Genomic DNA, 22,945 nt, shown 5'->3' with positions numbered 1-22,945 from the left:
TGGGTTGAATCCCAGGTATACCACATACTATTTGTGTGACCTTGGTGAATTTCTTGTCTGTTTCCTCACCTGTAAAATGGGGATGATGGTGAGGATATCGATTTCACACAAATGTAATTAAATGAGCATATGTGGGAAGCACTTAGAACAGTGCTGGCTCATAATAAGCACTATCTGTTAGCTGTTCATTATTCTTATGTAAATGGTGAAATGGTTAAACTTCTGAAAACTTCAAAAAGAAAATAGCAGAGTAAATATCAGTTTATATATAATGCTGGGAATGCAATGATCTTGTTAACCACCATTTTAAGTAACTAGAAATTTAGTCATATATAATATTATGTACATAATAGTATAACAACCCTGAAAAGTAGCCATTAGTAGGGGCTTCATTAGAATAGTCAGTAACTTTTACAACTTCACAATCATTCCACGGCAAATGCTTGAAAACAGAAGTGCTATTCCGCTGTCTGTGATTTTTTCATTATTGTAATAAAATATAGTATTAATATTAAAACTGTATATATCATAATTTAATCTTTAATAATTAAGAGGGTACATTTTGATTTTTTGCCATTTTAGTTATTCAGAATCTTTCAATAAAAATCTCCAAAATCAGGAGTATTAAAACTAGAACTTCATATTTTTCTTATATACTTGAAATGAAAGATTAGTCTAAGTGAAGTCTGTCATTTGAAGTGTTTAAATTCAAAGTTTAGAATTTGTGGTGAGAAGACACCAAAAGAAATAATATATCGACATGCATTTATCCTTATTTTAGAAATAAATTTAGGTCTCTAAGGGGCTAATTTCAATATCTTTAGAAATAGCATGAAATAGCAAAATGAACAATATACATGAAATAAAACTGTATAATGTTTTACATATGAGTAGCAATCATTGATTGCCATCTAGGATATGTGGTGAAAGCTCCTGTTCTAAATGAGAAAATCTATGAAGCAAATCTGTGCCAGCTCTGCCCACACTTAAATAGGTCTTTTAATTGAGAGGTTTATACCACTTCTGGTGATATTCTTCAACTTACTCTCTTATGTACAAAAGACCTGCTCAAGTGTAAAGTTGATTCGTGAGCCAGGATAATTTTAGATCGTGCCCTACACCTACATGCTATTACTTGGAACATATGAGAAGTTTGTGAATTCACTATCTGGATTTTTACAGTGATGCATGAAACGTATTTGATAAAAATGGTCACATTTTAGTGCAGTTTTAACCCTGAGTTTCAGGAAAAAAAATTGCAACATTGGTTCTGACTCTATTTTCATACTCTGTGGAAAATATAGATTAATAGTCCCCTCCCTGTGATGGTCATTTGTGTAGTGGAGGGAAGTTGAAAGGGAAGGATTCTTCAAACTTCTGTCCATTAGACTAAACTCAATTACCTCAATCCTTTCTACTTCACAAGTTCAAATTATAAATTGAAAATCTTAATTATGGAGTTTATAATTTCTATTTCTGTGATATAGTTTAGTTTTACTAACTCTCAGAGATTATCTAAAAAAGGATTAGGCCATATTATGTAAATATTAATTTTTTCCTTTAGCAATATCAGGAAAACTACAAAATATCAATATAACATTTCATAAGTTATCTTCTTCTGAAACATATATGCAAATGACTTTCTATGATTTTTTAAATTACTCATCTTAGGAATAAAAACAGCTTATTTTTATAATTGAAAATTTTGTATTTTTATTCTTTTCCTAAGAACTTGAGGAATTACAGATATACAACAAAATGTACACAATATTCATGGGTTGTTTCAGCATAGCTATCATGAGTGAAATAGTCTTTGTCACTAGCAAGCATTAGACATTACATTAGACTCATTGGATAAATCCTTGAACCACTAAAAAATTGATAAGAATAACATTAAATCAGGTGTGAGAAGATTTTAGAAGAAAAATCATGTGAAACCTAGAATGAGACAAGACATTAAACTATCTACATGCATGCGCGCGCACACGCCACAGTTTCTCTGTCTACAGTAGCTGGAGCACAGAACCTTATGTCAAGTTTTAGTCCCATGAATAGCAATACTTTTTTATTTATGGGTTTGTGGGTATGAAGAATCAAACCCCAGGACATTTATTCAGAATATTTATGAAGTGTGCCTAATAGCAAAATGCAGAATTCTTTCTTCTCAGTTCAGAATAGTTTGTACTTTTACACTCAACACTTTAGCCAGACTCAACAAGAGTTTAGAGAAAATTAGTACAAACAAATTGAAATAGAACAGGACGTGTGGATTAAGGATTAGTGACCCCAACTGAGTTTGTCTGTTTATGACTTGGATCAAAGTGCATCCAAGACAAAAAAAAAAAATGACCTAATTTTAATGCCAATGACCTCAGAATAACTAGCCCTGCAAAGTATCATTTTTCCACTTCCAGGATTTCTCTGGGGATTTCAAATAAAAATTGGTTCCTTTCCTCCTCAGAGAGGACATCTGGAGAGTTTATCAATGGATAGGAATTTGTCTCTCACTGTGAAGAGCCTGTGATGTCTCTTCATGCGCACCAAGGGAATCTGGGCCTTTGAGCAGCTGCAGGCATTGGCGTTTTTTCAGACCCAGCCCCAGACATTGGGTCTGAAGGGGAAATTTATAGGCTGGGTGATGTGCACTGTGAGCTCACACTTTTACTAGACAAATTAGATAGGTTTCAATCCATGCAGCTGTAAACGATGTCCTACAGCGCTCCACCTGATCTTTTACAGCTTTTCATAAATCAGTACCTACTGGCTACAGACCGCAGTCATTAAAAAGAAATCATGGAAATTACATATTTGCTCAGGGGAAGTGAAAAATAACTTTCTTCCCTTTCTTTCTCTCTCTTTCTATTAAGATTTGTGAATTATTCTTTCATGGGTTTTCATACTGTTGCATTAGAGAGGTACACATATATTTTCTTCCCATCAATTCCTATTTTAGCTGTAAATAGGTGCATAAAAATTAGCACCAGATACTGGGGAAAAAGCTCAATAAACAACTGCCAATCCCAGGAATATCTTCGGGTAATAATCTTATTTCAATGCTACCTTAGAATTCTGAATCACTAGTTATCCATTTCTCACTTAATAGACTCCTTTTGATTACAAAGAGATTTACTCCTCAAATATCAAAAATAATAACTAATACACATTTCTTGAATGAATAAGTATATGCCTATTATGTCTACAAGGAGGTAATAACATTGGAGATGCATACTGTAACATTACAATTATTTTTTATTTGTTGTGAATAGTTTCAGGAAATACATTACATCTAAAAAGCAACTTTTTAAAGCCAAAATACTAATAATTATATCTGAATTTATTATTGTTTGAGAATAGTAATATATTTTTTCCGTACATTTTATAACTGTTTTTTAAAATTTCAAATGTTTCCCCAATGTATTTCAGGGGGAAAATCTTATATTTGCCAATTTATTTTAATGTTGATTGCTGATGACCTTGATCTTTATCACTAAAATTAAAAATCCAGATACGATAAAATGAATTTAATTTTTCATCAGTAACTAAAAGTAATTTTGAATATATACAGTTCCCAACAGGAACCTAGTACATAAATGACACATTAAGGAGAAATAAAGTCATTGTGTTTATTTTAATTATCTCTAGGCCTTAAGGGCAAAAATCTTTGAAGTTATAGCCGTTACATCTGGTTTAATTCCTCCGTGTTGTAAAATTAGCTGCTTTGATTTTAAGATTAAAAAAGAGAGACAGAGAGATCACTTGGGTATTTGGCATATTTGATTCCCTCTAAAAGGTTCTGTATCATATTTATTCACTGAGCAAAGTCACCCTGTCAGTTTCAGAATTTGAGGTCAAAGTCATTTTGAGAAATAAAAGCAGATTGTCTTTTGGTTGTTCGATTTGTCTTGAAGGATATGGTATTTGTCAAAACAGCAGTTATTCTCAAAAGGAATTCTATTATGTACTCTTAGAGATCAGAAGCTTTTTACTAATACTTGTTTATTTTCATTAACTGGGAAAAATATGAGTATTGTTTATTTTTACTCCTCTCTATGCTGCAAGTTAATAAAAATAAATCCCTTCAAAGTTAGTGATCAATGCAATGAAACAATATATTTAAAAACATTTCAATTAAATTAACTAAATATAATTGGGTCTGCAGAACCTTGTTCTAAATATTATTAAATATACTGCTTAAGTCTGTGTCATGAATTATGTTGCCTTCCATTTAAAACCTCGTTCTAAATATTTTGAATGTATTATCTAATTTTTTGTGTCAAGAATTTGAATTTTTTCAATTTACAACAGTATAGAAGAATTCAATACCTGGCTAGTGGAAATTCTGTGAACTTAAGAAGAAATTATTTCTCTATTTCATTTTACACACATATGCACACACATACATCTCTTCAAAATTAATATTGTCAATAATAAAAATCTCATATCTTCAAAAATAAAAAGGGTATCTTACTACTTGAATAGAAACACATTCTCATTTTTCTGTTATTAGTCAATTTTTAATTTAGCTTCAGTTATAAAATAAGTGGATAAATTTATTTAAATCTAGAAGTTATATTATAATTTTTCAAAATATGTTTTTAAAAAATAAATGTGTATTTCTCTTATATGTACAAAACAATGTGTTGGGAAGTTAAAGAATATTTTTATTTTAAGACTATTTTCTATTTATTTTCATGGTGGCATTTTCTATCAAGAACAATCTTTAAAAAACATTCCTTTGGGCTGGATGTGGTGGCTTAAGCCTGAATTCTCAGCAATTTGAAAGGCCAAGGCAGGTGGATCACCTGAGATCAGGAGTTCGAGACCAGCCTGGTCAACACGGTGAAACCCCATCTCCACTAAGAATACAAACATTAGTCAGGCATGGTGGGGAGTGCCTATAATTCCAGATACTCAGGAGGCTGAGGCAGGAGAATCGCCTGAACCCAGGAGGCGGAGGATGGCACCATTGCATGCCAGCCTGGGCGACAAGAGTGAAACACTGTCAAGAAAGAAAGAAAGGAAGAAAGGAAGGAAGGAAGGAAGGAAGGAGAGAAGAAAGGAGAGAAGGAAGGAGAGAAGGAAGGAGAGAAAGAAGGGAAGAAAGAAAAAGAAAGAAAGAGAGAGTAAGAAAAAGAGGAAGAGAGAAAGAGAGAGAAGAAAGAAGAAACATTTCTTTAATTCTTATAAAAAAAGAGAGGAGAGCTTCTTTTGTTTTCATTCTGTTATGCACATCTTCTTGTTTTGCCTTGCCTTTTCATTATCCAATTTTATAATTAGGTCTCTCACAATGTAATATATATTATTCCAAAATTCAAAATAGCTTTCTTAATACCTCAATGTTCCTTCTATCTTTTTTAAAATTTTACCTTAAGTTCTGGGGTACATGTGTTGAACCTGCAGGTTTGTTACATAGGTATACATGTGACTTGGTGGTTTGCTGCACCTATCAACACATCATCTAGGTTTTAAGCTCCACATGCATTAGGTATTTGTCAGAATGCTATCCTTTCCCTTTCCCCTCACCCTCCAATAGGCCCTGGTGTGTGATGTTCCTCTCCCTGTGTCCATGCGTTCTCATTTTTCAACTCCCACTTATGAGTGAGAACATGCAGTGTTTGGTTTTCTGTTCCTGTGTTAGTTTGCTGAGAATGATGGTCTCCAGCTTCATCCATGTCCCTGCAAAGGACATGAACTCATTCTTTTTTATGGCTGCATAGTATTCCATGGTGTATATGTGCTACATTTTCTTTATTCAGTCTATCATTGATGGGCATTTGGGTTGGTTCCAAGTTTTTGCTATTGTAAATAGTCCTGCAACAAACATATGTGTGCACGCCAGTTAGAATGGTGATCATTAAAAAGTCTAGAAACAACAGATGCCAGCGAAGATGCAGAGAAATAGGAATGCTTTTACACTGTTGGTGGGCGTGTAAATTAGTTCAACCATTATAGAAGAGAGTGTGGTGATTCCACAAAGACATAGAACCAGAAATACCATTTGACCCAGCAATCCCATTACTGGGTATATACCCAATGGATTATAAATCCTTCTATTATTTAACTGGAAGTCTATTCCCTCAGTTTTTGTTTTTCTTTCCCTTTTTCAGCTTTTGATAATACCGTTTGAATCTACTTTTTGGAAATGCCTTGCACTGTGGTTTTCTGCAGTAGTCTAAACCTCATCCTATCACCCTGATTGTTCCTCGTTTCTACCTACCATTTCACATTCTTCTGTGATATAACTGGCACTGCTCTCCAAAGCTCAAAATAAAGGGAATTTTCTTTCTCTCTTGGTGGCAGTCAACGTCGTGAGTTAACATTCTGAGATATTAGTGAATGTTTCGTATTTGTTTTCCTTCTTGTATTGCCATTTCCTGTCACTGATTGGCTCCACAGCCCCCTTACGAGGTGCCTAAAATCTGGATTGGCTGCCACTACACCTTGTTACATACAATGGAAACAGGAGGCATTCAAACATTTAAATTAGTTTCTTGACTGTTGCCAAGAATGCTTATCTGCATGGCAGACCTGTTCTTCCTTCTGTTCCTCCTACCACTGTCAATGAGAAGGCTGATCTCAAAGGCTCCACATTCAGAACCTGGAAGTATTCTCTGATACTTTCTCTGTCACTCTGCACATCTCAGTCACTATGTCCTATAGAACTCACTTTAATAAAACATATTGAATTCACACACTGTCTACTTTCCCTGCTCTACCATAGCAGATCCTTTTCTTAGACTATTGAAATCTTAATTCTCTCGTATGAATACCTTCATCTCCAGCCCTTTTTAGAAGTAGCTGCCAAAGAACTATTCCCTAAACACAGTGCAACATATCACTTAAGTAACTTCAGTGTCTCCCCTTTCCTTATGGATAAAAGCTCAAATGTCTAGAAATGACATTTAGTCTTCCATCACCTGACGAATCATCTATCGCAGCGGTCCCCAACCTGTTTGGCACCAGGGGCCAGTTTCAAGGAAGACAATTTTTCCACGAATGGGGGTGTGGTGGGGGATGGTTTCAGTATGAAACTGTTCTGCCTCAGATCATCAGGCATTAGATTATCATGAGGAGCGCATAACCTAGACTCCTCGTGTGTGCGGTTCACAACAGGGTTTGCTCTCCTATGATAATCTAATGCCCCTGCTGATCTGCAGTAAGTAGAACTCAGGCAGTAATTCTCACCAGCCCGCCGTTTGCCTTCTGCTTTGCCACCTGGTTCGTAACAGGCCATGGCCTGGCAGCAGTCCATGGCACGGGGGCTGAGGATCCCTGATCTATCAGGCTTTTTCCCCATAATTTCCTTTTTTTATCCTATAGTCTAGCAAAACCATATTATGTGATGTGATTTGGAAGTATCCTACCTATTTGCATGTCTTCCCTTTTCTGTAGTGTTCCCCCAGCCTGTTTTCCTGTTACCTGCCTGTAGAAATTTCATCCACTATCCAAAAGTCCCTTTTGCATACAAATACCAGAAAACTCCAAATATAAAAGTAAATTCACCTCCCCTCGGGATTCCCGAACTCCTTTTATTTTTGCTCTAATAATTACATGTTCTGAGGGGTATTATAGTGTTCTGAATATTCTTTTTTCTTCCACATTTAAACGTAAGCTGTTGAGGATGGAAGCTACATCTGTTACCTATATAATCATCACAGGACCTAACATAATGTCTCACACACGGTTATTGTTGAATAAACATCTGTAGCCTTGTACTGATGTACAATCAAAACTTAAAACCCTCACATGTCCTCTGATTTACTCTACTTTTAGAAAAAGCATTCAATTACTAGGGAACAAGCATAACACAAAGTTTAATGTAACTGTCCTTCCCTTATTATCATTCTTTGCAGCATCTAAGTAATTGTTTGATCTGGTCCACCCTGACCATCAGCTTTTCCACCTTCCCAACTTTCAGTGACAATATTCATGGAGACACTCTAAGCGGAAGATTCTTTGAGAATGATACTGCTATAAATCATCAACTCTAATGAAGGCTGAAAAGTGAAATGATGCATTATAAAAAGACTTCTATTGCGGTATATGCAACAACGTTTTTAAATTCAAACAATTAGTTTCAAACGGTACTTAGCCACCAAGAAAAAAATAAAATTGACCATAAAATGTACTAAATCCAGAAAGACTGAAGAAACATCATTTCTATCAGAATGATGTTGTTTTTCTTAAAAGACACTACAGGGTACTTGTATAAACACAGTTCTATGCACAGATCTGAATAGCTACGTCATTCAGAAACTTGAATGCTTTGTACCAGCCATGAATTCAGTTTTGTAGTCTCCTATTAAATTTTTAGGAGTGTATTTCTGGAGTTGAGTTGACAGAAAGGTACACATGTAGAATTTTGCTTAGGAGAACAGGTCTAGGCTTTTACCATATGATCAACGTCTATTAAAAAAATCTGTTCAGAGAGCAGAAAAACACTGGAATTTTTTCTATAAATTGCATCTTTTGAAATGTAAATTTACTAATGATGTCAGCACATATTTATTAGGTATTTAGGAGACATTTACTGAGCACCCATTATCAATCTGCACTGGTAATACAAGAGAAGCACGGTGTGTGCTCTCACAGGGCTTAGAGTTTATTGAGAAAATGGATAGTTAAAAAGAATACACACACACAAACACAGAAAACAGAATTAAAATAGTGATGAAGAACGAGAATATGGTGCTCTGTAAAAGAATAATGATGTTAAACTTTATTTCGCTGGTGCTGCCACAGAATGAGTCAACACATACATGATGTGTAAGTTGCTTCCTTAAGGAAGAAAGGTGCAAAGGAGAATCTGAGACAAGGCAAACAGCATGTGCTACAATCTTCTGAAATGCTTTTGTTTTCTGAAGGAACTAGAAGTAGCCACTGAGGTTAGAGTATTGTTTAGATGAAGGTGGCACAAGTCAAAAGGTTAAAATGACCCCCACCTCCTCATACTTTTGCTCCTCCCTCTACAAAGCAGTCATATAAATCAAATCATCTTACTTCTCTGGTTCAGATGCCTAACGAATTCCTCAAATCATCTTACTTCTCTGGTTCAGATGCCTAACGAATTCCTCAAATCATCTTACTTCTCTGGTTCAGATGCCTAATGAATTCCTCATGCATTTGAAAAATATTTCAAAGTCCTCACCATGGCCTGTGTAGCCTCAAGTGCTCTGGCTTCTGTTTACCTCCTTAGGTTCATGACAGACTCCCTTCAGTCATATTATTCTCTGCCACTTCCTAGAACTCTCTAAACCCTTTCTCATCTCAAGACTTTTGCATTTTTTAATCCTGTGCCAAGAATATTCTTTTTGGTGAGGGGGAGGTTACACAGCTGGCTCATTCCCTTCCTGCAGGTCTCAAACATCAGCTCCTCAGACTCTTTCCCAGCTATTCCTTTATCGCCCATCACGGCCATTTACTTATTTCCTTCCTCTGGTCTGTACTTATCTGTTGTTTACAAGAGTGGCAGAAAACACTATTTATTTTAAAATACACAATTAAGGTATTATTGACTATAGTCATCTCATTGTATTATATAAAAATAGTTTTTGAATAAAATTTATTTGAATAAGATAATAACATTGGAGAAGCAAGACTTTTCAAAATTTTCTTTTTTAATTAATTTATAATTTTTTTCAAGAGGCAGTGTCTTGCTCTGTCACCCAGGCTGAGTGCAGTGTTGTTACCATTGCTCACTGTAACCTCAAACTCCTGGACTTAAGCAATCCTTCTGCTACAGCCTCCTGAGTAGCTAGGACCACTGGCAAACACCACCATGCCTGGCCCATTAAAAAAAAAAAAATTGTAGCGATGGGGGTCTTGCTATAACACCCAAACTGGTCTCCAACTCCTGGCCACAAGTAATCCTCCAGCCCCAGTCTCCTGAATAGCTGATATTGCAGTTTTGAGCCACTCCACCCAGCCAGCAGGGCTTTTTAAACAACCAAAAGGAGACTAGATTTTTTTATAAGTGTAACGTGAATTCAATATTGATTATAAACAGGTGACTGAAACTATATCATATATGTTTTGATAAGAAGATTCTGGAGGCTGTGCAAAAAAATGTTTGGAGTTTGAAAGCAATCAAAGCAGGGGACAAGTTAGGAGCCTATTGCAGTGGTCCAGGTCAGAAGACGAAACAGCCATGAGGAGAGTGTTTTCAGTGAAAAGGGATAGAGATAGATCTCATTGATCCAGATGATCACAGTGTAGAGGGGAAGAAAGAGGTACCAAGAGTTGCTCTAATTCCTGGTTAGGTGAATGGGTAGCTGCTGGTGTATGCAATTAATTAGGCAGTGGAAGGATCAGGCTAGGGGGAGAAAATTGATAAATTTTCAGAATATTGACTTTATGTCTGTGAGTCCATTATTTGAGAAGTTTGGCTGTGAAGAGTGTTAGAGAAGTAGGGAAGTAGTTGGCAGAGATGTGGGGCCAGCACGGGTAATATTGACAAGCAATATCACCTAAATTTTCCAGAGGAGAAAAAAATCACCTGGCGTTTTTATAAAACATCCAAACTCCATTCTCTTTTCCTGGAGATTCTTGGGATAGACCTGGATATTTCTATGTGTAATAAGTTCCCCTGGTGATAAGAATAAGATAATGAGAAAAAATATAATAGAACATCTGTTTGTGGCAATGATCCTACAGAAAAAAAGAGCCTGGATATGCAGAAGAGAGAGAGGGAGACAGGGAGAGAGGAAGAGTAGAGGATTAGCCTCTGACAAATAGAGGGACACTGCCTTTTATAATTAGAGGAAAGAAGGACGATATGGGTAGGTGCAGGTGCCACTACATTTCTGTTTTGCTGTGGGAAGTTCCCATCTAATGGCTTATTTTCTCAATAAAGCATTTGGCAAGGACATCACTAAAAATTAAAGAAGGAGGTCATTTTAATCAGTTAAGAAAAGGATGAAATAATCATTGTCAAAAGTAGGAAAGCAAATTTTCTAAAGAGAAAAAATCTTCTTGACATAGTTGCATATAGTAATGTGAGGTTGTTAAAAATAAATGTATTATGACAAAATCTAACCCGTTGTGCATTTTAATGGTAATAAGTAAAAATATAAATATAATTGCCCAAATGTTTATATTCTGTACATTGAGATGGTTGTCTTTTCATAGAAAATATTGATTTTTTTCTAAAATTATGTTTTATGACAAAATACATCAAACTTGTTCATGTATTAAAGAAAAATATATAAGAAAAAGTATTTGATATATTTCAATAAGAGTGGAAAAGTGAATTATGAAAGTATGTTAAAATTTGGATGCTAGGACATAGCCTCACATATTATGATCTGATAGTAAGACTACTTTTCTCTGTGAAACTGGTATTAGATACCCCTACATTACATTACATTACATGAGTTAGCTTTGAAAATGGTTTGAATGTTTTTATGATAGGTAAAGTCTTTTTTTTTCTGTGATTACTATCTACGCTGTAAAGATCAAAATAAATGCCTTCAGGGTAAAAAATGAGGACCATATGGCCCAGGAAAGGACAGGTTTGTTATCCTGTTAGTTGTTAAACTGTCAGGTGAATTTCTAAGAGTCTATACAGTCTCTGTGAAGTTTGGGATAGAGATTTATCCTTATGGAATAAGTTATGGGTAGTTTTATTTAAGGACTTATTACTAAATTCAATCATAGTGATTCCTAAGTGTTATTATCAATAAATAATCTATGATTCTTATATACTGATGTTAAGATCTTGTTTATGATTCTCCTACTTAACTTATTAAACTATTATGTAAAAAACAGGTAATGTGCACTTAATATAATCAACACAAAATGGATAAACTGAAGACCTAATACTGTAAAGCTTCTAGCAGGAAATACAGGAAGAAAGCTCTCTGACACTGGTCTTGGTAACAATTTTGTAGAGATGACACCAAAATCATAGGAACAAAAGCCAAATTAAACAGGAGGCATTATATCAAATTAAAAATTTTCTGCACAGTAAAGGAAACAAGAAAATGAAAGGCAATCCACAGAAGAAGAGAAAATATTTACAGTCAATATATCTCATAGGTGGCTAATATCCAAAATATATAAGGAACTCATAGAATTTGATAGCAAAAATAATAACACCCCTATTGAAAATGGGCAAAGGACCTGAATAGTCATTTTTTTCTGAGGAAGACAAATGGCCAACAGGTTTATGTAAAGGTGCTCAACATCGCTAGTGATTAGAGAAATGAAAATCAAAACCACAATGAGCTAGAACCTCACACTTGTTAGGATGGCTATTATCAAAAAGTCAAAAGATAACAACTGTTAGTGAAGATGTGGAGAAAGGGAACATTGGCATGTAAGGGAATGTAAATTGGGACAGCCATATGGAAAAATGTATGGAGGTTCCACAAAAAACTAAAAATAGAATCACCATATGATCCAGCAATCCCACTCTGGGTATATAGCCAAAGGAAATGAAGTCAGTATTTCAAAGAGATATCTATATTCCCATGTTCATTGCAGCATTATTCACAATAGCCAAGATATGAAATCAACATAGGTATCCACTGACAGGAGAATGGATAAAAAACGTTATATGTTAAAATTTTGCTATTTTATTCCCTGTGGATTTCAGGGGCATTGATTTTAGATCTTAAAATATTGTTTTAAATATGATTGATTTTTTTCACAAAAATATGATACTAAGGCATGGTTAATCAAACTTGTAATGTACCTACATATTCACTCACCAGCACACACACACACACACACATACACACGCCCTGCTTAATCTTCAAACAGATAACTTAAGGCAAAATGCAAGGAATTTCCCATGCATTGAACGCCAGCTTTAGTCACTAAGCTTTGTAGCAATGGAAACAACAGGGCGGGATACTATTATTGAGACCTAAAACTAACACAGTTGAGAAGCGAAATTGAGAAGCAACTGGTTATGCAAAGAAGGCAGAATGACCCACAAGTCATCGTTACTGATAAAACTCCATTGTACCAATCAAGATGTTATTGAACTCACAAGTCCAAGCCATTGAGTAGGCACATAGCTAGAGGTCCCAAATAGGTCTGAAATGCTTCTCTCTCTAGTTGTCAAGAGGAATGTTTCAAAAGTATAAAACATGTACTAACTCATGTGATAAATCAGAAAGAAAAATTAAAAGCCTGTAAGAGAATGCATTACCAAAATGTAAAAGAACCTTTTTTTCTTATGCTTACAATGAGAATCAAAATTATTATACAAGATATCTTTGCCTTTAATTACTCTGAGAGGCACCAAATATATTAATATTTATTTTCTTCTTATATGGCCCCTGACAAAATTCATCTCTTCTTCCTTCTTTTTTCCACTGTACTTTGTAGATACACTTTAATTTACATTGTTCTAACCACTGAGAGAACTCAGTGATTCTTAACCTAAAAGAATATGCATAAAATTAAATAGACTTTGTGCATCCAGGATTGCATTACAGCTGCAGAGTATTAACATTTGTGTTGTTGTCCAGGGACACTGGCTTTATCTTACTCTTAGTTTTATCTTCAATGGTGTCTAGCAAAGTAATTGATATGCAATATAGACTAGACAAATATTTGTTTAATTAACTGGGGAAAATTTGCATTTTGCTAGCCAGTGCAATATTTTGGATAATTTCTTTTTCTTTATTTTGAATGAAAGATGAATCAGGACTTCTTTATTCATGAAGGGTGAAAAGAAGTATGTGTTCAGTATATTTATTTATTTAGAGACAGAGTCTCGCTCTGTTGACCAGGCTGGAGTGCAGTGGCATGATATCAGCTCGTTGCAACCTCTGCCTCCCAGGTTCACAGATTCTCCTGCCTCAGCCTCCCGAGTAGCTAGGATTACAGGTGCCTGCCACCACACCAGGCTAATTTTTGTATTTTTAGTAGAAACGGCATTTCACTATGTTGGCCAGGCTGGTCTCGAACTCCTGACCTCAAGTGATCCACCAAAGTGCTTGGATTACAGGCACGAGCCACCGCACCCCTCCAGTATTCCTATTTCCCAAAGACTTAAACAAGCCTGAATGTAGAGTCAAGATAGATGTTAAAAAATATCTCAGAATTTCATCATTACTATTAAGGAGGACGAGAATTAGTTCTAAAGATTAAAAAAGAAAGGGGGAATACATCTCTCTAATATGGTGGAATACAAGCTTCAAATAATGCATTTTGGGGGTGGGCTAAAAAAATTAACATCTTGGAGATAGCAAACACAAATTTCAGAGTGAATGCCAGATAACAAATTGAATGTGTCACCTTGCGGCTGCACTGGTGATGATCTTCAGGCTGCCGGGATTCCGGATAAGCTTGTCCAGAATACTAACAATCTGCTCAAACTTGGGTCTGTTGTTCCTGTCTTTCTGCCAGCAGTCCAGCATCAGCTGATACAAAGCAGCTGGGCAGTCCATGGGGGGTGGCAGTCGATAGCCCTCATCTACAGCTTTAATTACCTGTGTGAGAAGCAAAGTTATCAGGAACCAGGAAGTGTCACTTATTTTACGTTTTCATGGGCGGGGCTCACAAATATGCTTATTTTAAAGGTAAGTGGGAAAACTTCTCATTTTTAGTTGCCTAAAAGGATAACAACTGATCAAATAAATAAGACGTTATGTATGCCTAAAATATTATACAAAGGAAGATTGAAATAACATAAATTTAGGAAAGGAGAGTATGTAAAGATCCTTTTTGGGTTAAAATAAAAAGAAATGTTAAATGATAGAGTAAATTTGGTGTTATAAAGAAATTATTATTTGGTTATATAGTTCTCTATGGAAAACATATATGAATGAATATGGACAAAATTTCTATACAGATTTTAGTTATACTGCAGTTCAAATGGTGCCTTCCAAATTATAGTAATTTTTTTTGTAAAATCCTAAGTGCTGTAAAATTAACTATTAGTTCATTAGTACTTTTCAATGGTGTAAAGCAGTGACTTTCAAACTTCAATGTGTATTAGAATCTAGAGGTTATCTTATTGGTCACTTTTTTCATTATGTTTTCACTACAAATGTTTCTTTTGTCTTATTTCTAAACCCTTGCTTGAGGGAAATATGTAAATCTGTAAGAACAATTCAATTAATATAATATCCTTGCAAGACTTGGAAACAGTTTCATTGCTGCTAAATATTTTATTTCAGTGTTACAAACCAGGAGCCACCCAGTTACATTATGTTCCACTTCCTTGCACAGCTTGATCTTTTCATCTGAACTCATAACTCATAGACCACAAATACTTACATCCTGATTGGACATCTCCCAGTATGGTCTCTCTCCGTAAGATATCACCTCCCAGAGAACAATCCCATAACTCCATACATCGCTGGCTGACGTGAACTTGCGGTAGGCTATAGCTTCTGGTGATGTCCACCTGATTGGGATCTTCCCTCCCTTTGAATATAAAATCATGTCTACATAAATCAGCAATGCATAGAACATATAATATACATAACATAATCTGAAACCGGACAGAATTTCTCATAGTATTTCTGTTCTGAAATGGAATATGCATTTCTGTGAAACATTTTGATGTTATTCTATTTTAATACCAACCAGAAGTAGCATACCATTTACGGCAAATTTTACTTCCAAATAATTTGGAAGGATTTTGAAATTATATATAAAAAAGAAAATTGCTTAAATATTGAAATTTTATATCAACTATGGCATGTTAATTAATCATCTGCAACAAAACAACCTGAAGCAGATGTGACATGACATGTATTAGAATTAAAAGAGGTATCACAAATCAACTTTTATTGATTTAACCTAGATTTATGCTTGACCAAGCAATCGAAGTTCAGAATGTGAATAAGTCAATATTTGTAAAGAACTTAGACCACTCCCTGGCACATAAGTGCTTACAGGTGTTTGTTACCTAAATAAACTCAAAATAAAATTATATTTTTAAAAACTCTCTTCAACACAATAATCATCTTGATTAATTTACTGTGTGCTTCATCATTAATCATTGAAGTGTCTTCTGGATAGTAGGCAAGCACCATATAAATTAGATAGACTAATAATTACATTCCCAGAACTTATAATTTAGAGGAAAATAATATTGCTTTTATAAGTTATGGGAGATATAAAAGGGTAATGTCTATGGAATTTGCTCTTAGTTCAATAAATACATTTAATAAAGATGTACTGATTGTCAACCATATAGGAAGTATTATGCTAGTTAATTTGGGTGAAACAATGATAAATAACATACTGGCTCTTTTGTTTGGAAAGTATCAGGCAAACAGGAGTAATAATGAGTTACTCTGAAAAACTAAATACAGAACGAAATAGGTATCTAGCACATTGCTTTTCAAACTTTATAATGTATATAAATCATATACAGCTTACTCCCAGTAAAATGAAAATTTTGATTCAGGAGGTTGAGTGTGTAGCCAGTGTCTGCATTTCCAACAGTCTCCATGTGATGCTGGTCCATGGAACCTACCCTGAGTAGTAAGACAGTAGTGAAAGCCACCGTAATGTGGAACGTGGAGCCAAGATTCTCACTAGAGAGACTGAGGAGGGCACTTACGAATTAAGTGACCTCAATTTCAAGTGAAGTCACTTGAAAGATAAGTACAATATTTGATATAAGAAAAAAGGGATGGATATTTCAAAGAACTCACATCCTCAAAATCTTAAGCCGTGTTCATCAAAATGTGACCGATTTCTATTGGACCTCATAGCATGCCACTGGATTTGAAGTGATGCTCAAGGGGGCAATATAGTGCTTTACACAAATGGATTGGCAATTTAGGAGACAAGTTTCTAAGCCTTGTTGTGCAGGAGTGTCCTCATCTGCTATTGAGAATGTAATAGTCCTGGTTCAGAGTATTGTTGTGGGACTAAACGACAAATGTCAGTAAAATCTTTAGTCTTCTTCCTAGGACATAGTAAGGACTCAATAAACGTTAGCTCAATACTCTCATATTCTGAGCAAATGGCATAAATCAAAGCACAGAGGAGAAAACTGTATGTTCTAGAAGAACAGTTTCCAGTGTGAAGAAATATAATGGAAGAGGAAGCTAAAATGTCAAATTTTTATTTAATCACAGATGCACTTGGGAAACTTTATCCTGGCTAGGAGAGTGATAAGATTGGAACTAACTCAGTAAAACTGAGCACTTCTCCTTGGTGTTTTGGCACAAATGAGCTGTTCAGGGAGAGTACTGCCAGAAGCTCTTTGAAAGGGTAGAGCTTAGACAGTCATGAAGAATGCAAGAAACTGAGCAGAGAATTGAGGAAATGGAAAAACACCATCAGCAGAAGAATAAGCCTGCAAAGACACACAGTGAGCGCAACCTTCCTAAGAAGCTACCAGGTGAAGTATAGTTGACAATATCTATTGATGAAGTAAAACAAATGAAATTGGAGAGACCGGAGCCAGAGAAAAGATAGCCTCGGAAGTTAGGGAGATAAACTACACTGTGCAACGTGCACTAAAACCCCCAAAGCACTCATCTACATATGCCTAGATCAAGTTTATGTTTTTATAATTCAAAATTTCAAATACTACCCCTTGACATTGACAAAAGTGGACTTAGACATGTGGCATTGAACAAAATCTACTCAGGATGCCAAATGGAATCATTGGGCCTACTTTCTCCTTCTTAAGAACTCAGAGAATTAACAAAAGTCAAACAGAGCTGTATTCATAGGACAAGGGAGGTACAGTATCTTAAAAATCTCAATTAAATATCTTAGGTCTGTTATAGACACTTGTCATTTTTCTAACTGCCTTTGCTACTTCTCTTTTTCCAGAACCAAATTACTGAAAGCATATAAGTATACTTTCAGTATTACTGAAGGTATATAAGTATACTTACACTGAAAGGATCGTGTCAATATACTTTCAGTAATACTGAAAGTGTAAAGTGTACTTAAATGGCACTAAAAAGAAGAAAAAAGAAAAAAAAAGCCCTTTCTATGCTGAAAACTTTGTACCTATTTAGAAAATATTAGGCCCAGATATTTGTTGCCTTACCATGGTCTCTAGTTGAAATTAAAATAGAGTCGTAAGAAAAAAACAATAGGTTGATGACAGCCATGAAAGAGAAGTGTATTTATTTGGTTAATTCAATCAGGGTTAAAAAGAAATACAGAAGAGTTGTTTCATTTTAAGTGTTTCTTCACCATTTTCCAGAGAGAAGAGCATTGAGATTAATAAAATTTCTTAAAATAATGATATACTGAAAGGTGATCATTTTTAGGAAGAACAGAGCCATATTTCTGCTTAAGCTTGGAAAGAGAATCCTCTTTTGCTCTGTTGTAAATACAGACATAATAATGTTGGAGAGGTATCTGCTGTGGTCGCATGATCATATCTTCAAGGAAAGCTTCACTCACCTGAATCTCTTAACTTGCCTGGGACTTATACAGTATGTTCTCTAATGAAATACATGGTTATAGATTCAAGCAAATTATTTCCAGAATATTTCCCAATTAGATGTGGTCTATTTGTGTACACCTGTGTAAATCTTATTAAAATGTTTAAAACTTACACAAAGGGGATGTATGTTTGGAAAAATGTATAGTAAATTATTTTAATAAGAAAAACTTAAATTTTCAATTCTGCTCTTCTGGTTGTGTTTTGTAATTGTTGTAGCCTGCACACACATACACATACTATCGTTAGAATGACAACTTTAAACCTTTCAATGTAACATACTTGCTGATCAGGCGACCTTTATACTATCTTTACCTTCGTACTAATTTTTAACAAAATATTCTGGCTCTTAGCTCACTGTGGTACCTTGGAAAAGTATCTTGGCCACATTGTGCAGTAGATACCTGTGAAATGACAAAGGCCTCTTGCTACAAGATTTGCTAGCTTTGGAAATATAGGTATGGTCTTTTCACTTCTGTCATTCAGGTTTTTGATTTACAATTTTCCTTTTTGTCTCTTAACTATATCAAGGGTTCAGTTGCTGCCCTTGTGGGAAAGCATGAGGAAGTGGGGCAATCTAATTTATTTTCATTTTATTTTGGACATGTTATTACAAACACTCAAAAATTAAGTGGGATTCAATCAGTTCAACAATGAAACCAGGGTGCAGTGCTTTAAATGTTTCCGTAATTTATCCAGATACTGCTATTGATCAACTTTTGGTGTACCAGTTCTTTTCCTCGCTGGCCAGATTCTGTCCCAGGTCACAGTTAATTGAGCTTATATACTTAGAAGTAAACATATTTATTTTTATTTTTAATGAAAAACTCTTAATTTATATTTTTATATATGATATCCAAACAATTCAGTCTAAAAGAAGAGCTGGGGCTAATTTAAACTCTTTCTTTAGAAGAAAATGTGAATAAGTGATTTGCTTTGCCCAATTTTAGTGTTGAAGTCCATAGACAGTTAGGTCTGGAATGCGGTGGTGCCGTGCGTTGTCGGCTCACTGCAACCTCCCCCTCTCAGGCTCAAGCAATTCTTGTGCCTCAGCCTCCTTAGTAGCTGGGATTAGAGGTGTGCGCCACCAAGCCTGGCTAATATTTGGATTTTTGATAGAGACAAGGTTTTGCCATGTTGGTCAGGCTAGTCTCTAACTCTTGGCCTCAAGTCATTTTCCCACCTCCACCTACCAAAGTGCTGGTGTTACACAGGTGTGAGCCATCGCACCTGGCCAAGAGTTAGCTGTTTAGCCCAGAATTTATTCAATATTCATGAAACATTTAGCCTTTTCATTAGAGAATTTCCATTATCTGCTAATAGGTAGCTTATTAGACTGATTAGTTTAGCTCCAATAATGAAATAATCACAGATTCAAGACTCTTATCTCTTTTCTATCTAACCATATTGTAAATGATGCCATCCATCATTGAGGGAAACAGGAAGAGAATAAAGGTGATTGAGAATTATATATTATTATTTAGAAAATTTTGTCTTTTGTCATGAATTTATAATATATATAAAGCCATTTAAAAAGTGTCTGCTCCTTAATAGAGCATTCAATAAATGTTATGCCTGTTCCTTCCTTTCAATTCTCTTTAATTGATACATTTACTGTCAATATAACAAATTTATTAAAAGATGCTACAAGGGAAAGCTCACTGTTAACTACAAAGTACAATTCAAATTTAGCAATTAATACTAAATCAGATAAAAATAAATTTTTAAAAATTATCTTATTCTATGGCAAGCAAATAATATCAAATTGCTCTGGCTTTAAAAATAAAAGAATAATAAACCAACATTGTACACATTTAATTTGAAGTAAAAGAAAATCAAACTACAGGTGAAATTTCAAACGAGCAAAATTATTATGGAATTTAAGAAAAGATAGATACATACATTCTCATAAACTCTTTAAATTCTTCATTGTAGTTTCAAACTCTTTATGTTCTACACTAGTAAAAGTAGTAGCAGTAGTGCCTGTCATATCAATTGCAACAAATAAAAATAGTAAACCCGAACCATTATTTCAAATCATAAGCTTATGAAAAACTGAATAGATTATAAAGCTGAAGATAAAGAGTATTAACTCACATGAAACTACGTTCTCCATAAACAATACACATTCACTACAGAGAGCAATTTTCTTGCTCTCTGTAGTATTATCTTGGTATTATCTTGGCAAATGTGCAGTGCAGGCATTCAACAGATGCTCACTGATCTTAACTGAATTCCCCCTGTGAGCATGCTATCTTCCCAAATACATGGTCTTTCTTTTTGGGAGGATTTTTTTTCCTTTTTTCTGTAACTGGTAAAGTTCTTATCTGAACATCTTGGTCAAATGTAAACTCTTTGGGTGAACATTTAGGAGTCTTCCAGCGAGAGTTGGTCATTCCATCCTCTGTGATTCTTCTACTGCTTTATTATCTTGACTAATCTGGGATGTCCAGAGGAATAACCACCTGCCCCCCTTCACCACTGTATTCCCCCAGTTTAAAGTATGTCTTATTTTCTACCTCTGCTGTTTACAAAACTTTGTTGCTTGCAAAAAAGCACGTTGTTCTGTCAAGTGAGAATAATGATTTATTTTGTGGACCTGGAAAAGTAGATTTTACTAAAGATTTCTGATAATTTTGTGCATTTTAAAGGTGCAGTTCATTTTCAGTTGATAATGAGTTAAATCTAGTTTTTCATAATATATGTGAATGTGAATGAGCCAATATAAACATAATAGTTTATTTTCTTAAATCATACTGCTTTCTAATGTCCTCTTTTTTCTTATGCTACTATTTAATAGTGTTGTTACATTAATACATTTTAAGAACTCCACAATGATAGTTAGTATAAGATTCACTGAGCATCAACTTTTTTAGAGTATCTGTAGAATTACAAAAATATGTCACAGGATATTGTATGGATTATGTGTTTTAGAGTTTGTAGAATGCTATAAAGATTTTCATTTGACTCCATAAACAATACACATTCTACATCAACTGCTTCAATATTAATGTTGTAGCTACTTCACCAACCTAAAAATACAATTAATTAAAAAATAATTTTAGTCTACACACATGGACATTACCCCTTTGTAGAATGAGGCTAAGTAAAATGTTAAAACATTAAAAAAATTACACAAGGGTAAGACTTATATACTGACTAAAATATCAGATATATTTATCTTCTAGAGATATACATCTATGTATGATTTTACTCCATGATGTCTTAATAAAATGAAAATAGAACATCACAACTAAAGTGGCTATGTTTGAAATGTAGAGCCTGGGGTGGAGGGTGGTAAGTAATTTAAGTGTTTAATTGAAACCAAATGAAAATAAAATTTTAACAGGCACACAAGACTTATGATTTGTTGCATTATGTTTGTGATAGCTTGAAGTTCCACATTCTAGGAGGCCTGATAACAGATGGCTAGTCTGTTGCACATTTTTTCACAAATGGTGTAGTCTATATTGTCCCATGCAACTTGCAGTCCAATATGGACAGGAAAAAATAGAAAGTACCTGAGAGAAACATTTGATCCCCACTCCCATTCTTTGCACATAATGGGAAGCTTGTAGGCAAGGTTTCTCTAGAAGGGCACTGTTGACCTTTCACCCCAGATCATTCTTTGCTGTGACGGCTGTCCTGTGCGTTGTAGGATATCTAGCAGCACTTCTGCCACTGTCATCTAGATTACATTAGCATCTCCCCAGTTGTGACAGCCAAAAATGCCTCTAGACAATACCAAGTATCTTCTGGGGAACAAAATCATCCCCATTTGAGAACTACTGCTTTAAATGTTGTACAATCATCAAGGGAAAGTAATCCACATGAGGTCTACAAATTATGTGGGATTTTATATTGACTAAGTGAAATCAACTTTCTAGGGATATTTTATACCCCTGTCACAGGCTATACCTTTACTAATAGAAAAACAGGGGTCAAGTTCACCAGAGCCAATCTCCTAATACTTGGGTTTTGATGATGTAATAATATCCCTTCTGGAAATTTTTTATGTTTTATTTTATTTTCTCCTTTCTTCTTTTTCCCTATCTTCCTTCCTTTTCTTTTTCTTTTTTAGGATAACTTCCTGTTAATTTAAGTTTGCTAGTAAAACTTAAATTAACTTTATAAATTAAGCATCAATTTTTTTATTAAATGGAGGTATAAGTAACCAAGCATTTTAGTAAGATACAAGTGCTTGCTCCAACAGCAAACACTGTCTACAGCTACAAAAACGTAAATATTATTGGCATAGAGAGACATGAATAAGAGTCCTTGAGGGCCCAATTTGGTTCTGAAATATGGTTAAAAGAAGAAGCTGGGGCAATAAATTTTAATTGAGTCACATTTTACAATAAGACTTGCTGCATTTAAGCTGAGGATCTGTATTTCTGAGACTATCAAACTAAAATAAATTGAATATATAGGAGTCTAAGTTTCCTACAAGTAATTCATCACAGAGCGTATGCATATTTCTGTTCTTGATTGTGACCACAAAAATTCCTCTTCCCTTCTCACCTCCCACATCAACAAATTCAAGCTCATATTGCATGAGTA

General features: G+C 34.7%; 1 protein-coding gene across 6 annotated transcripts in view; it reads right to left on the bottom strand.

The window, feature by feature from the left end:
* The window catches only part of EPHA3 (EPH receptor A3), a 368,318-nt gene that overhangs the window by 11,511 nt on the left and 333,862 nt on the right, over window positions 1–22,945 (bottom strand). For all 6 annotated transcript variants that reach the window (XM_055110167.2, XM_055110170.2, XM_003831520.5 and 3 more), the window contains exons 14-15: window positions 15,235–15,384; window positions 14,251–14,444 (exon numbers count right to left, since the gene is read on the bottom strand). In XM_055110167.2, the coding sequence (XP_054966142.1) occupies window positions 14,251–14,444; window positions 15,235–15,384 (344 nt within the window). The remainder of the gene's footprint in view (window positions 1–14,250; window positions 14,445–15,234; window positions 15,385–22,945) is intronic.

This window comes from Pan paniscus, chromosome 2 (genome assembly GCF_029289425.2).
Source record: "Pan paniscus chromosome 2, NHGRI_mPanPan1-v2.0_pri, whole genome shotgun sequence".
Lineage (NCBI taxonomy): Eukaryota > Metazoa > Chordata > Mammalia > Primates > Hominidae > Pan > Pan paniscus.
The sequence above is the reverse complement of the archived record's forward strand: the minus strand, read 5'-3'. Positions and strand labels throughout refer to the sequence as shown.